A 16,450-nucleotide genomic window follows, 5' to 3' on the forward strand; every position below is an offset into this window, starting at 1 on the left:
GGGCGAGATTCAGCATCGTCCGTGGTTGACGTCAAGCGAACAGCGTCTTCTTCTATTTGTCGCTGTTGAGCTGAAAGGGGGAGCGTATACTGAGTCTAGGGGGGACCCACGGAGAATGTGACCTGGGGCGTGTCTGCACCCGCACGGCCTGCGGAAGGGTGCCACGGGCCCGCCCCCAGCCGCAGAGCCAAGCGGTGGGGGAACGTTTGCCAAGACCTTGGCCGCACAGGCCTCTCTCCAGGGACCAGGTTGCTTCCGATCACCTGCTTAAGAAGCGCCGGCCAGTGCGGGAACCATGAGCAGAATCGGGGAAGGAAGCGGCCGTCACCTCCGCCACCCGCCCGCGTACATCTCCAAGGACAGGGGGACAGGGGTGGGGGCGGGACTTGGCGATGCCTTGAACCTTGAAACAGACCCAGCCGCCAAGTTCACGGGCAGCTAGCTCCCTGTTCCTGTGGCGTGCTCTCTCATCAAACATCGCCGTGTGCTCTCTCATCAAACATCGCCGTGTGTTTTCCAAATCGGTTGTTGCTTCGTTTCCGTTGATTGTGAGGGTTCTGTGTGAGGTTTGGTAGAGCAATGCCAGGAAGGGCTTCTAGAGGGGGCTAAGGAGTGAGACGCAAATTGTGTTTCTGGCTGTTCCACGGCATTTCAATGACCCGTCATTCCATTAGGTTGCCAGGTTACTTGTTAACGATGATGTTATATGTTGTTGGCTTGTTTTTAAAATATTTTTGTTGTTGTTGATTTTTAGAAGAGAGAGGAAGGGAGAAAGATGAAGAGATAGAAACAACGATGGGAGAGAGACATCACTGCTCGTTCTCCCCCCACTGGGGACCGAACCCGAAACCGGGGCATGTGCCCTGACCGGGATTCAAACCGGTGACCTCTTGGCTCCTGGGTTGATGCTCAACCACTGAGCCACACTAGTCAGAATCATGTTTCTGTTGCGTTTATTTCATCAAGAGGTCTCATCCAAGGTCTGGGGCACAGAGCAGGCAGGTCTGTGGTCCCATCCAAGGTCTAGGGCACAGCACACAGGTCTGTGGTCCCATCCAAGGTCTGGGGCACAGAGCTGGCAGGTCCCCATGGTCCCATCCAAGGTCTAGGGCACAGAGCAGGCAGGTCTGTGGTCCCATCCAAGGTCTGGGGCACAGAGCAGGCAGGTCTGTGGTCCCATCCAAGGTCTAGGGCACAGAGCAGGCAGGTCTGTGGTCCCATCCAAGGTCTGGGGCACAGAGCAGGCAGGTCTGTGGTCCCATCCAAGGTCTAGGGCACAGAGCAGGCAGGTCTGTGGTCCCATCCAAGGTCTATGGCACAGCACACAGGTCTGTGGTCCCATCCAAGGTCTGGGGCACAGAGCTGGCAGGTCCCCATGGTCCCATCCAAGGTCTAGGGCACAGAGCAGGCAGGTCTGTGGTCCCATCCAAGGTCTAGAGCACAGAGCAGGCAGGTCTGTGGCCCCATCCAAGGTCTGGGGCACAGAACAGGCAGGCAGGTCTATGGTCCCATCCAAGGTCTGGGGCACAGAGCAGGCAGGTCTATGGTCCCATCCAAGGTCTAGGGCACAGAGCAGGCACACAGGTCTGCGGTCCCATCCAAGGTCTAGGGCACAGAGCAGGCACACAGGTCTGCGGTCCCATCCAAGGTCTGGGGCACAGAACAGGCAGGCAGGTCTGTGGTCCCATCCAAGGTCTGGGGCACAGAGCAGGCAGGTCTATGGTCCCATCCAAGGTCTGGGGCACAGAGCAGGCACACAGGTCTGCGGTCCCATCCAAGGTCTGGGGCACAGAGCAGGCACACAGGTCTGCGGTCCCATCCAAGGTCTGGGGCACAGAGCAGGGAACCTCCTGCAGTCAGTCCCCTGTACGAAGGGATGAGCCTGCTTACTCTCCTGGGTTTCTCGCTCACCAGGCACGCTCTCTATTTTCCTTCCACGTCAGCCTATCCGAGAGGATGGGTTTGCTTGTGCACGGATGGAGTCTCCGTGTTGGGCAGGATCACACTCGTCATTTTGTTCAAACTCCCCACGTCCTCGAGAACGAATCGCTCCGCCGTTTCCCGGACAGATGGGGTCTCTCGGTGTCTGCCAGGTCGCGGCAGGAGAGAGAGAGAGGGTTTGACTGGCCGATGGGGCCGTCGTCTGCAGCTCCCGGTACATCACGCTCCTCGATTTGGACCCAGTCCTGGCTCTGGCGTCTAAGACGGCAGCTAAAGCTTCCTTTGTGCACAGCCACTCAGTCAAGTTAAAGACACTGTCTGCCTTCTGTGCTCCCGGCGAAACATCACCCATTCCTGCAAAATCGTCACCACCTAGGCACAATTTTTTTTTCTTTTTTCTTTTTTTATTAAGGTATTATATGTGTACATATCTTACCATGGCCCCCCCCCACCCCACTTCCATACATGCCCTCACCCCCCAATGTTTTGCATCCGTTGGTTACTCTTATATGCATGCATGTAAGTCCTTCAGTTGATCTCTTATTTCCCCCACCTCTCCCTAACCTTCCCGCTGTAATTTGACAGTCTGTTTGATGCTTTACTGCCTCTGTATCTATCTTTTTGTTCATCAGTTTATAATGTTCTTTATTATCCCCAAATGAGTGAGATCACGTGGTATTTTTCTTTCATTGCCTGGCTTATTTCACTTAGCATCATGTTCTCTAATTCCATCCAGGTTGCTACAAATGGTAAGAATTCCTTCTTTTTTACCGCAGCATAGTATTCCATTGTGTAGATGTACCATAGTTTTCTGATCCACTCATCTGCTGACGGGCACCTAGGCTGTTTCCAAATCTTAGCGATGGTGAATGGTGCTGCTATGAACATAGGGGTGCATATATCCTTTCTGATTGGTGTTTCTGGTTTCTTAGGATATATTCCTAGGAGTGGGATCACTGGGTCAAATGGGAGTTCCATTTTACTTTTTGAGGAAACTCCATACTGTTCTTCACAGTGGCTGCACCAGTCTGCATTCCCACCAGCAGTGCACGAGGGTTCCTTTTTCTCCGCATCCTCGCCAGCACTTGTCGTTTGTTGATTTGTTGATGATAGTCATTCTGACAGGTGTGAGATGGTATCGCATTGTCGTTTTGATTTGCATCTCTCGATAATGAGTGACTTTGAGCATGTTTTCATGTGTCTCTTGGCCTTCCTTCTGTCTTATTTTGAAAAAAGATTCTATTTAGGTCCGTTGCCCATTTTTTTATTGGATCATTTATCTTCCTTTTATTAAGTTGTATAAGCTGCCTGTAGATGTTGGACATTAAACCTTTATCAGTGATATCATTTGCAAATATGTTCTCCCATACAGTGGGGTTTCTTGTTGTTTTGTTGATGGTTTCTTTTGCTGTAGGCACAATTTTTTAAAAAATATATTTTTTAATTGATTTTAAAGAGAGGAAGGGAGAGGGGGAGGGAGGGGGGGAGAGAGAGAGAGAGAGAGAGAAACATTCATGATGAGAGAGAATCATGGATCGGCTGCCTCCTGCACGCCCCCCACTGGGGATCGAGCCCACAACCCAGGCATATGCCTATGTTCACATTTTTACATTTTTTGCTACTCGCATATATGTATTTAAACATACGTATATACTAGAGGCCCGGTGCACGAATTCGTGCACAGGTGGGGTCTGGCCGGCCCGCCCCCATCAGGGCTGACAGGGCTAGGCCAGCCAGGGAGAGGGGACACAGGAGGTTGGCTGGCCTGCCCCACCCCCAATCGGGGTCAATTGGGTGTGGAGGAGGGCAGTTGGCGAGCCAGCCCCCCACCTCTTCAAACTCCCGGGCGAGTTCCCGGTGGAGGGAGTAATTTGCATATTAGCCTTTTATGGTATAGGATGCATACACATAAATGTATATACGTGTATTATATATATATTGATGTTGGACGTTAGAGTAAAAGAATAGTGGATCCCGAATTGAATAATAGGGGCCCTTCCTGGCCAGTGTGGCTCAGTGGTTAAGCATCGACCTAGGAACCAGGAGGTCACGGTTCAATTCCCAGTCATGGGCACATGCCCGGGTTGTGGGCTCCATCCCCAGTAGGGGGCGTGCAGGAGGCAGCCGATCCATGATTCTGTCTCCTCATGGATGTTTCTCTCTCTCTCTCTTCCTCTCTGAAATCAATAAAAATATATGAAGAAAATAAAAATAGAGAAACCATATCCTCGGATGAGGATTTAAACAGTACGTTTTCTTTATTCATATTCCTAAACTAATGTACGGTAACTGATTCAATTATAGTTGGTACTAGAGGCCCGGTGCACGGATTCGTGCACCGGTGGGGTCCCTCGGCCTGGCCTGCGGGGATCGGGCCGAAACCAGCTCTCCGACATCCCCCGAGGAGTCCTGGATTGCGAGAGGGTGCAGGCCAGGCTGAGGGACCCCACCGGTGCACGATCGATCGGGGCCGGGGAGAGACGCGGGAGGTTGGCCGGCCGGGGAGGGACCACCGGAGGGCTCTAGGGTGTGTCCAGTCCCAATCGGCCGGACCCCAGCAGCAAGCTAACCTACTGGTCAGAGCGTCTGCCCCCTGGTGGCCAGTGCACGTCATCGCGAGCAGTCAAGCAGTTGAGTGGCCTTAGCATATCATTAGCATATTACGCTTTGGTTGGTTGAACAGCCGACCGGTCGACTAGACACTTAGCATATTAGGCTTTTATTTTGTCATATAGGATGCTTTTATTGATTTCAGAGAGGGAGAGAGAGAGGAACATCTATGATGATGAAAGAGAATCACTGATTGGCTGACTCCTGCACACCCCACCATGGGGATCCAGCCCGCAACCTGGGCATGTGCCCTGACCGGGAATTGAACTGTGACCGCCTGGCTCATAGGTCGAAGCCCAACCACTGAGCCACACTGGCTGGGCGGACCGTTTTTCTTTCTTTTTTTAAAAAATATATTTTTATTGGTTTCAGAGAGGAAGGAAGAGGGAGAAAGAGAGAGAGAGAAACATCCATGAGGAGAGAGAATCATGGATCGGCTGCCTCCTGCACGCCCCCTCCTGGGGGATCGAGCCCACAACCCGGGCCTGTGCCCTTGACCGGGAATCGAACCCGGGACCTTTCAGTCCGCAGGCCGATGCTCTATCCACTGAGCCACACCGGCCAGGGCCATTTTCTCTAGGAGTTTAAAGCAGGACCTCTATGGGAATTTCATTTACCCTCTGTCGTTTGACTTGAACAAAAGCTGCGTATTTTCCCCCTACGCCCGTGGCCGGCAAACGGCGGCTGGCGAGCCCCCTGCGGCTCTTTGGGCCCTGGAGTTTTTAGCAGGGGCCAGCTTAGGAGGACCCTAATGAGGCTCATAGCAAGGTACCTACCTAGAGAGTCGAAGTTTAAAACATGGGGCTCTCCAAAGAAACGTCCGTCATCGTCCTGTAGGTATTGGGCTCTGTGGACTCCTGAGGCTGCCGACCGCGGCCCTGAACGGACATGGGGTTTGCAGTGCAGGATCTCGGGGAGCCTGTTTGCCATCAGCCCCGCAAACCCTCAGCATCACCCCGTCCGTCCGCGGTGAAATCTCTGCGATGGAAGCGCAGGGGGCAGTTTTCCCGGAATGAACCCGTTCTCCTGTAATTACGTCTCCGGCGATGAAAATGCCCTTTCTGTCTCGCTCCCCCCTCCTGCGTGACGCGTTCTTATTTTAGGAACGGCGGCTTTCTCAAAATAGCCTCTCGTCTTGCCTTCTTGCCTCTGGGCCCAATGGACCCTTGTTCCGAAAACGTAATTTAGTTTTTGAAGGAGGGGGGAGGGGAGAGGGGGGAGGGGAGAGGGGGGAGGGGGAGGGGTGTTGTCTTTCCGAAGTGAACGTGCCGAGCTTTTCATAGCTGGGGGCAGGCTTCGTGGGATGGCAAAGTGCTCCTATGAACGGACTCCCTTTTCATCGTCTGAAAAACGTCTTTATGGCCCTCACCGGTGTGGCTCAGTGGATAGGGCGTCGGCCTGCGGACCGAAGGGTCCCAGGTTCGATTCCGGTCAAGGGCATGTACCTTGGTTGCTGGCACATCCCCAGTGGGGGGTGTGCAGGAGGCAGCTGATGGATGTTTCTCTCCCATCGATGTTTCTAGCTCTCTATCCCTCTCCCTTCCTCTCGGTAAAAAAAATCAATAAAATATATTTAAAAAAATAATAAATAAATAAAAGGTGCTCATTTCCTGTCCTTCACAGATAAGACACATGAATAAAGATAAGACACGATTTATAGCCCTCACCGGTGTGGCTCAGCGGATAGAGCGTCGGCCTGCGGACGGAAGGGTCCCGGGTTCGATTCCGCTCAGGGGCATGTACCTGGTTGTGGGCACATTTCCAGGTGGGGGCGTGCAGGAGGCAGCTGATCGATGTCTCTCTCTCATCGATGTTTCTAACTCTCTCTCCCTCTCCCTTCCTCTCTGTAAAAAATCAATAAAATATATTAAATAAATAAATAAATAAATAAATAAAAAATGTCTTCATGAACACCTTGTTGTAAGGCGTCCTCAAACGACGGCCCGCGGGCCACAGGCGGCCCGCCGAGGACATGGATCCGGCCCGCCGGGTGCCGCTGCCTGTCCTGCTTAGCAGCCGACGCGTCCCGGGCCCGCCGTGCGCATAGGGATTTGTTCATAGTTGTTTTTTTTAAACGATAGTCCGGCCCTCCCACGGTCTGAGGGACAGGGACCTGGCCCCCTGTTTAAAAAGTGTGAGGACCCCTGGCCCATGCTCGGGGGGAGAAGGTGATCATTTGTATGCGGTGGCATTCCGGGCGGCGTGGAAAAATGTCCCCTCTGCGAGCCTTGCTCTTAATTGGGCTCGAGGGTGCTCCTGACGCCAGGCTGCCTAATACCGACCCCGAGCCCCTCGTGGGGCACGATGAATGGTGGGCTGTTGCCGCGGCGACTCGGAAATTAATAGAGCTATCAATCATTATTAATGGGCCTTCGCCCTCCTTCAGCATAAGTATTCTGCGGCTAGACCCAGTCTCTCCCCGCCAAGCACAGACGCTTGGAATGCCTTTTTCCCCGGGTCCCCCGCGGGCACGAGGGGCCCCCCCGAGATGGTGACGATGTGGGGTGGAGAGGATCCGTCACCTGAAGTCCCAGATATTATTTGTATGGATTGCAGAGAAGAAGGCAGAGGGAGAGAGAGAGAGAGAGAGAGAGAGAGAGAGAGAGAGAGAGAGAGACATCCATGATGAGAGGGAATCATGGATCGGCTGCCCCCTACACGCCTCCTACTGGGGATGGAGCCCACAACCCGGTCATGTGCCCTTGAACGGGAATCGAACCCTGACCTCCTGGTTCCTAGGTTGACGCTCAACCACTGAGTCACAGCAGCTGGTCAGGGTGAGGAATTTGTGTGTGTGTGTGTGTGTGTGTGTGTGTGTGTGTGTTTTTAAATATGTTCTTACTGATTTTTAGAGAGAAAGGGAGAGAGAGAGAGAGAAACATCCGTGATGAGAGAGAGTCATGGACCGGCTGCCTCCTGCACGCCCCCCACTGGGGATCGAGCCCACCACCCGGGCCTGTGCCCTTGACCGGGAATCGAACCCTGACCTCCTGGTTCCTAGGTTGACGCTCAACCACGGAGCCACACCAGCTGCACAGGTTAAGGAATTTGTGGTGTTTTTTTGGGGGAAAAAAATGTTCTTATTGATTTCAGAGAGGAAGGGAGAGGGAGAGAGAGACATCGGTGATGAAAGAGGAACATCATGGACCGGCTGCCTCCTGCACGCCCCCCACTGGGGATGGAGCCCACAACCCGGGCGTGTGCCCTGACCGGGGACCGAGCCGTGACCTCCACCACTGAATGACACCAGCCGGACGGGACACGCGATCTTCATGAAACACGTGTCTTCCCAGGGTCCCCGTAGAGAACCCTTAGCTGATGGTGGGGTCCCCCTTCTATGACGAGACGGCGGGAGGCGGCCGAGGTTACGTTTGTCTCCTCAGAACCCGCGTTCTGGTCTAGGGCAGGGGTGGGCAAACTTTTTGACTCGAGGGCCACCATGGGTTCTTCAACTGGACCGGAGGGCCGGAACCAAAGCATGGATGGAGTGTTTGTGTGAACGAATATAAATTCAAAGTAAAGGAGCGGAAGGGAGAGCAAGAGAACCGGATAGAACAGCCGGATCCGGCCCGCGGGCCGTAGTTTGCCCACGGCTGGTCTAGGCTGTGACCTCGGCGTCCCCGCTCTGCACGGGGGAGGAGAGGTTTTGCTTGGAAACAGATTCACGGGGAGGAGCGGGTCAACGCCTTCCCCGAGGGCTGCCGGTGACAGCTTGTCGCCGGTGACGGCTTGTCCCCGGGTCGGTGTCCTCGCCGGACACCTGGGAGGGGAGGGACGTGGACGGCCCAGCGCCTGCCGCACCCCTCACGTCTCGCCCCCTTGACGTTTCAGGACGATGAGGCGCGTGCTGCTCCTGCTGATGGTCCTGTGGGGGGCCCAGAGCCGGGCCCCCTCCAAGCCCAACTTCGTCCTGATCATGGCGGACGACCTGGGCATTGGCGACCCCGGCTGCTATGGCAACGAGACCCTCAGGTAGGGCGCGGCCGTCCACCCTGTAGACACGAGGCCGCGGGTGTAGGCTGGCGTCCCGCTGACAGACCGCACAGACCGCATGGAAACGTGGAAAGCCCACCCGTGGCACACCGTGTGACTGAACATGGGTCCCGTGTGACTGCACGTGGATCCCCGTGTGACTGCAAGTGGGTCCCATGTGACTCCGTGTGGATCCCCGTGTGACTGCATGTGGATCCCATGTGACTCCGTGTTGATCCCCGTGTGACTGGACGTGGATCCCGTGTGACTGCGTGTGGATCCCAGTGTGACTGGACGTGGATCCCCGTGTGATTGGACGTGGATCCTGTATGACTGGATGTGGATCTTGTGTGACTGCGTGTGGATCCCCATGTGACTGCGCGTGGATCCCTGTGTGATTGGATGTGGATCCCGTGTGACTGCACATGGATCCCCGTGTGACTGTGCGTGGATCCCGTGTGACTGTGTGTGGATCCCAGTGTGACTGGACGTGGATCCCCGTGTGATTGGACGTGGATCCTGTGTGACTGGACGTGGATCTCGTGTGACTGCGCGTGGATCCCTGTGTGATTGGATGTGGATCCCGTGTGACTGCACGTGGATCCCCGTGTGACTGTGCGTGGATCCCGTGTGACTGCGTGTGGATCCCAGTGTGACTGGACGTGGATCCCCGTGTGATTGGACGTGGATCCCCGTGTGATTGGACGTGGATCCCATGTGACTGCGTGTGGATCCCAGTGTGACTGGACGTGGATCCCGTGTGACTGGACGTGGATCCCCATGTGACTGGACGTGGATCCCCGTGTGATTGGATGTGGATCACCATGTGACTGCGTGTGGATCCCAGTGTGACTGGACGTGGATCCCGTGTGGCTGCATGTGGATCCTCGTGTGACTGCGTGTGGATCCCGTGTGGCTGCGTGTGGATCCCCATGTGACTGCACGTGGATCCCTTGTGACTGCACGTGGATCCCTTGTGACTGCACGTGGATCCGTGCAGATACAGGCGTTAGGAAGCATGTGTGGCGGTGTCGTGCGTGGGACATGCAGAGGCTGGGAGGACTGGTTAGGGGCCTCCTCTCGGCTCTGGTTGGAAGAGCAGCGTGAAGCGTCTCCAGACCTTCCTTGTTTGGGGGCACGGAGGTAACGGGGGGCCTGTGGTCGGGGGGATGGAGCAAGGCCTTGAGCGTGTGCCTCCCCCTCCCCACAGAGGCTCATTTTCTTTCTTGTTTTAAAATACATTTTTATTGATTTCAGAATGGAAGGGAGAGAGAGAGAAACATCCATGATGAGAGAGAATCATGGATCGGCTGCCTCCTGCACAGCTCACAACCGGAATCGAACCGTGACCTCCTGGTTCATAGGTCGACGCTCAACCACCGAGCCACGCCGGCCGGGCCAGTAGCTCATTTTCCAGACTCGCTCCGTTGTTATAAACCAGGGCTGACGCCCTAGCCGGTGTGGCTTAGTGGATAGAGCGTCGGCCTGCGGATCGAGGGGTCCCAGGTTCGATTCCGGTCAAGGGCACACGCCCGGGTTGTGGGGCTCCGGCTCGGCCCGGGGCCTGGTCAGGGGGTCTGTGCAGGAAGTAGCCAATCAGTGTGTTTCTCTCCCATCGATGTTTCTCTCTGTCTTTCCCTCTGCCTTCCACTCTCTCTGAAAATCGATGGGGAAATATCCTCCAGTGAGGATGAAAAAAAAAGAAAAGTAAGTAAATAAACCAGGACTATGCATGCCTCTGTCAAGTCAGCAGCTCTCACATTGCCCTGGCTGGTGTGGCTCAGTGGATAGAGCGTCGGCCTGCTGACTGAAGGGTCCCGGGTTCGATTCCCGGTCAAGGGCACATGCCCGGGTTGTGGGCTCCATCCCCAGTAGGGGGCGTGCAGGAGGCAGACGATCCATGATTCTCTCTCCTCATGGATGTTTCTCTCTCTCTCTCCCTCTCCCTTCCTCTCTGAAATCAATCTACACTAATAAAAGAGACATATGCAAATTGACCGTACCTCCGCGACAACCACCAGCCAATCAGGAGCGAGTATGCAAATTAACCCAACAAAGATGGTGGGTTAATTTGCATATGCGGGTGTGGAGCGTCTGGGCAGGGCAGGATACCTGCTATGAGGGGGAGGGCGGGTGGCGGAGGAAGCTACAGGAGTGGTGCTCTGCCGGGAGCGAGGACCTGCAGGCTCCTGGGTGGCCGGGAGTGAAGTCAGAGGAAGGAAGGCCTATTCTTTTTTTTTTTTTTTTTTTTTTTAATATATTTTATCGATATTTTTACAGAGAGGAAGGGAGAGGGATAGAGAGTTAGAAACATCGATCAGCTGCCTCCTGCACACCTCCCACTGGGGATGTGCCCGCAACCAAGTTACGTGCCCTTGACCGGAATCGAACCCAGGACCCTTCAGTCCGCAGGCCGACGCTCTATCCACTGAGCCACACCGGTTTCGGCAGGAAGGCCTATTCTTGCACGAATCTTCGTGTGACAGGCCTCTAGTAATAAATATATTTTTAAAAATAAAGAAGAAGAAGCTCTCACATTTAGGTGACTCCGGAGTCCCCGTGTAATTCAGCATGAACCCACACATCCGCTTCTGTGGGCAGTGTGAGGACCCTGAACAAGCCAGACCCAGATCCGTTGGGCCTCCACCTGGTTCTGTTCTGTTGTTTGATTTCTGAGAGGAAGGGAGAGGGAGAGAAAGAGAGAAAGATCCATGATGATAGAGAATCATGGATCGGCTGCCTCCTGCACACCCCCTACTGGGGATGGAGCTCGCAGTCCGGGCAAGTGCCCTTGACCAAAATCGAACCCAGGACCCTTCAGTCCGCAGGCTGATGCTCTATCCACTGAGCCACACAGGTTAGGGCTCCTTTTTTTAAAAAATATATTTTTATGGATTTCAGAGAGGAAGGGGGAGGGAGAGAGAGAGAGAAACATCCATGTTGAGAGAGAATCATGGATCAGCTGCCTCCTGCACGCCCCCTACTGGGGATGGAGCTCGCAGTCCGGGCATGGGCCCTGACCGGGAATCGAACCCGGGACCCTTCCGTCCGTAGGTCGATGCTCGACCCCTGAGCCACGCCAAGTGGGCGAGAGGTGACTCCTCACGACACGCCGCGGACAGAGCAGCGATTCCAGAGGCATCGTGGGTAACGTGTCTCTTGTGTTCCAGGACACCCAACATCGACAGGTTGGCCAAAGGGGGAGTGAAACTCACGCAGCACCTCGCGGCCTCGCCCCTGTGCACACCGAGCCGGGCAGCCTTTATGACCGGCCGGTACCCCGTCCGATCAGGTAACCCCCTGGCTGGGTCCCTGGGCCGTCCTCTCCCTCTCCTCTCCTTGGGGTACCCTCCCAGCGTCTGTCGTCAGGGTCCCCCCCATCCTCATGGCGGGTTTCTCCTGCCCCAGGAATGGCGTCTCAGACACGAATCGGAGTTTTCCTCTTCTCGGCCTCCTCGGGAGGGCTTCCCAATACTGAGGTCACGTTCGCCAAACTTCTGAAGGACCAGGGCTACGCCACAGCTCTGATAGGTATGGGCCATGGCGGGCGGGGAGGCCAGGAGCTGGGCAGGTTGGGTGGAAGAGTTGGGGGGAGGGGACGAGAGCAGCCTTCTTTGGATTGACATTGCTGATACAGAGGGCACAGCTTAAGTCGGGGAGAAATGATTTTGGTTCTAATTTAAAACACAGTGCCTACCTGGGCTATTTGAATGTGTAGATGTGTGTGGTTACATGGATACATGGATGAATAGATGGATAGATGGAAGATAGATGAATGGATGGATGGATGCATGGATGGATGGATGAATAGATATATATAGATAGATAGATAACGATAGGCACTCAGAAAGATGGATGGACAGGTGGATGTATGGGTAGATGGAAAGATAGATGAGACAGAGACAAGGATATATAAATCAATAGATGAAATGGATGACGGACGGATGGATGGATGGACGGATGGACAGGTAGATGGAAAGATAGATGAAATAAGTAATAGAGACAGACAAGAATAGGTAGGCCAGTACATGGAATGGGTGATGGATGGGTGCATGCATGGATGGATGGACAGATGGACACATACATGAGATACGTAAGAGACAGACAAGAAGAGATAAAACAGGAGATGGAATGGATGACGAATGGAGGGATGGAAAGACTGATGAGCTAGGTGATGGAGACAAGGATATATAGATCAAAAGATGAAATGGATGATGAATGCATGGATGGATGGATGAATGAATGCATGGGTGGACAGATGGATGAATGCATGGGTGGACGGACGGACAGACAGATGTGTAGATGGAAACATACATGAGGTGAGAAATAGAGACAGGCAAGAGTAGGTATACCAGTAGATGGAGTGTATGATGGATGGATGGATGGATGGATGCGTGGGTGGATGGACAGCTAGACAGATGTGTAGATGGAAAGATACATGAGATAAGTAAGAGACAGACAAGAATAGATAAAACAGGAGATGGAATGGATGATGAATGAATGGATGGGTGGTGGGTGGATGGATGGATGGATGGAAGGATGGAAGGAAAGCTGGATGAGATAGATGATAGAGACAAGGATATATGGATCGAAAGATGAATTGGATGGTGAATACATGGATGGATGGATGGACAGACAGATGTGTAGATGGAAACATACATGAGATAAGTAATAGAGACAGACAAAAATAGGTAGATCAATAGATGAAATGGATGGATGATTGGATAGATGGACAGAAGGAAACAGATAAGAATAAATAGATCATAGATGAAATGGTTGTATGGATGGATGGATGAATGGACAGACAGATAGATGGAAAGATAGATAAGATAAATCACAGAGACAGAATAGATAGATCAGTTGATGAAATGGATGTATGAATGGATGCATAGATGGATGCATGGATGGATGGATGGATGGACAGATGGAAAGACACATGAGATAAGTAATAGAGACAAGAATCGGACAATAGATGGGGTGGATGATGGCTAGATGGATGAAGGAGACCGACAGATGGAACAGATGGTTGTTAATAGATACGGTTACACACACGGAGCATACAAAGCCACAAATACACACCATGCTATTGGTAAAGATTTTCGTTTTCACTTTTTAATACTAAAACTGCATCCTTATTGGTCTCAGTCGATATTCCCATATCGATTTTATTCCATGGATACAAGTAATGCCTTCTCCCTTTTTTTTTAAAAAAATATATATTTCTTTATTGATTTCAGAGAGGAAGGAAGAGGAGAGATAGAAACATCCATGATGAGAGAGAATCATTGATTGGCTGCCTCCTGCACGCCCCCTACTGGGGATCGAGCCCACAACCCGGGCATGTGACCTTGGCCGGAATTGAGCCTGGGACCCTTCAGTCGGCAGGCCGACGCTCTATCCACTGAGCCACACCAGCGAGGGCGCCTTCTCCCTTTTCACGTGACACGCTTGTGTCCACAGGACGGTCGTCAGACGAATCCTAGAAAATCTCATAGGGAAGAATGAGCATTGTCATTCCTGACACGTGTTGTCGTAAAACCATCATCTTTGGTGTGTGTGTGTGTGAGACCCTCACTAATTTAGTGGCATAATGAACATTTTATAAGAAATGTTCATAGGTACTTAAAATAATGGCTGAGTTATGAGTATGATTTCATCTTGCCTCAGGGGCCCATTTGTGTGTGTGTGTGTGTGTGTGTGTGTGTGTGTGTGTGTGTGTGTGTGTGTTTTGAGAAAGGATTCATTTCCACGGTTAACATTCAGGGAACAAAATCGAGTCGGTTCCAAGACTCTAATTTCAAGGAAGTGTGTTTAAAAAAAAAAAAATCCATCTCGGAAGAATGCATGTTTTTTTCCTATATAGTTACATCTCAAGCACATGAAATATGTTTCGTTTTTGGGTGTTTTTTTAAATATATTTTTATTGATTTCAGAGAGGAAGGGAGAGGGAGAGAGAGAGACACATCCATGATGAGAGAGAATCATGGATCGGCTGCCTCCTGCACGCCCCCTCCTGGGGATCGAGCCCACAACCCGGGCATGTGCCCTTGACCGGGAATCAAAACCAGGACCCTTCAGTCTGCAGGCCGATGCTCTATCCACTGAGCCACACCAGCTAGGGCTAAATAGGTTAGGTTTTTGTCTTTTGTTTTAGTTTTTTTTTTTTTTTTCTTCCCCAGTCACTAAATTACTCCTTGTTTTCTGGTAGAGTGAGTTAATACCCTCGTATTTGTGGGAAAGGAAGCAAAAAAAAAAAAAAAACCCTGTAGGGTCCCGGGAAATAGGACGTTGGCTAATAAACAGGCAGAAAGCTCCCGGCCGGCGTGGCTCCGTGGTTGAGCGCCGACCTATGAACCAGGAGGTCAGGGTACGATTCCCGGTCAAGGGCACACGCCCGGGTTGCAGGCTCCATCCCCAGTAGGGGGCGTGCAGGAGGCAGCCGGTCCATGATTCTCTCTCCTCATTCATGTTTTTCGCTCTCCCTCTCCCTTCCTCTCTGACATCAATCTATAATAATAAAAGCGTAATACGCTCATTAGACTGGACAACCTTCCGGATGAAGCCGGGGCTGCGAGGGAAACCCGGGTCCCGGGTGCCAGAGCCGGCAGCCGGGGGAAGGAAGGCCTACTCTTGCACGAATTTCGTGCACCGGGGCCTCTAGTGAAAATATATTTTAGAAAAATAAACAAATAGAAAACAGGCAGAAAGATCCTCCTCTTCCGAGTGTGGGAAGCAGAGCCTATTGTCTGCAGGGCCTAATCCCTCCCCGCTCCCCCCCTCTCCCCCGTTCGTGTCCCCAGGGAAGTGGCACCTGGGCACCCACTGCCACAACAACACCGACTTCTGCCACCACCCGTCCAGCCACGGCTTCGACTACTTCCACGGGCTGCCCGTGACCAACCTGCGGGACTGCAAGCCGGGGGCGGGCAGCGTCTTCACCCAGGCCATCCGGCTGCTGGTGCTGGCGCCCCTGCAGGTGCTGGCCATCGCGCTGGTGACGCTGGGCGCGCTGCGCTGGCTGGGGCTGCTGCAGGTGCCCGGCCTGGTCTTCCTCGGCCTGCTGCTGCTGGCCGCCGCCCTCCTGGGCCTGCTGCTCTGCTTCCTGCACTTCTTCCGGCCCCTCAACTGCTTCCTCATGCGGGACCGGGCCGTCAGCCAGCAGCCCCTGTCCTACGACAACCTCACCCAGCGGCTCACGGCGGACGCCGCCCGCTTCATACGACGGTGGGTGCCGCGTCCCGTCCCGCTGTGCCCGTGCCGCCTGGGGAACTTGGGCTCGGGTTTCTCCACGGAGGGGCAGGCCCGGCAGGTCCCCCCAGCCCGATTGTCCCCCAGGCCCATGGCCACCCCCCAGCCCCATGGTCCCCCCAGCCCGATTGTCCCCCAGGCCCATGGCTCCCCAGCCCCATGGCTCCCCAGCCCCACGGCCCCCTCCAGTCCCACGGCCCCCAGGCTCATGGCCCCCCAACACCATGGCCCCCAGCCCTATGGCCCCGCCCCAGCCCCATGGCCCCCAGCCCTATGGTCCCCCAATTCCATAACACCCCCCAGTCCCATTGCCCCCCATTCCCATAGTCCCCCAGTCCCATGGCCCCCCTAGCCTCATGGCCCCCCAGCCCCATGGCCCTCCCAGTCCCACGCCCCCCCCCCAGTCCCACGGACCCCAGCCACATGGCCCCCAGGCTCATGGCCCCCCTACCCCATGGCCCCCAGTCCCATGGCCCCCCCCCAGCCCTATGGCTCCCCAGCCCCATGGCCCCCAGGCTCATGGCCCCCCAACACCATGGCCCCCAGCCCCATGGCCCCCAGCCCTATGGTTCCCCAGTTCCATGACATCCTCCAGTCCCATGGCCCCCCAGTCCCATGGCCCCCCTAGCCTCATGGCCCCGCATTCCTATGGCCCCCCAGCCACATGGCCCCCAACCCC

General features: G+C 54.1%; 1 protein-coding gene across 5 annotated transcripts in view; it reads left to right on the plus strand.

Moving 5' to 3' along the window:
* The window catches only part of STS (steroid sulfatase), a 248,920-nt gene that overhangs the window by 35,783 nt on the left and 196,687 nt on the right, over window positions 1-16,450 (plus strand). For all 5 annotated transcript variants that reach the window (XM_080653588.1, XM_080653591.1, XM_080653592.1 and 2 more), the window contains exons 2-5: window positions 8,383-8,523; window positions 11,694-11,815; window positions 11,932-12,054; window positions 15,324-15,747. In XM_080653588.1, the coding sequence (XP_080509714.1) occupies window positions 8,387-8,523; window positions 11,694-11,815; window positions 11,932-12,054; window positions 15,324-15,747 (806 nt within the window). In that variant the 5' untranslated portion in view covers window positions 8,383-8,386. The remainder of the gene's footprint in view (window positions 1-8,382; window positions 8,524-11,693; window positions 11,816-11,931; window positions 12,055-15,323; window positions 15,748-16,450) is intronic.

This window comes from Plecotus auritus, assembly GCF_963455305.1.
Source record: "Plecotus auritus genome assembly, chromosome: X".
In the NCBI taxonomy this organism is placed as follows: domain Eukaryota; kingdom Metazoa; phylum Chordata; class Mammalia; order Chiroptera; family Vespertilionidae; genus Plecotus; species Plecotus auritus.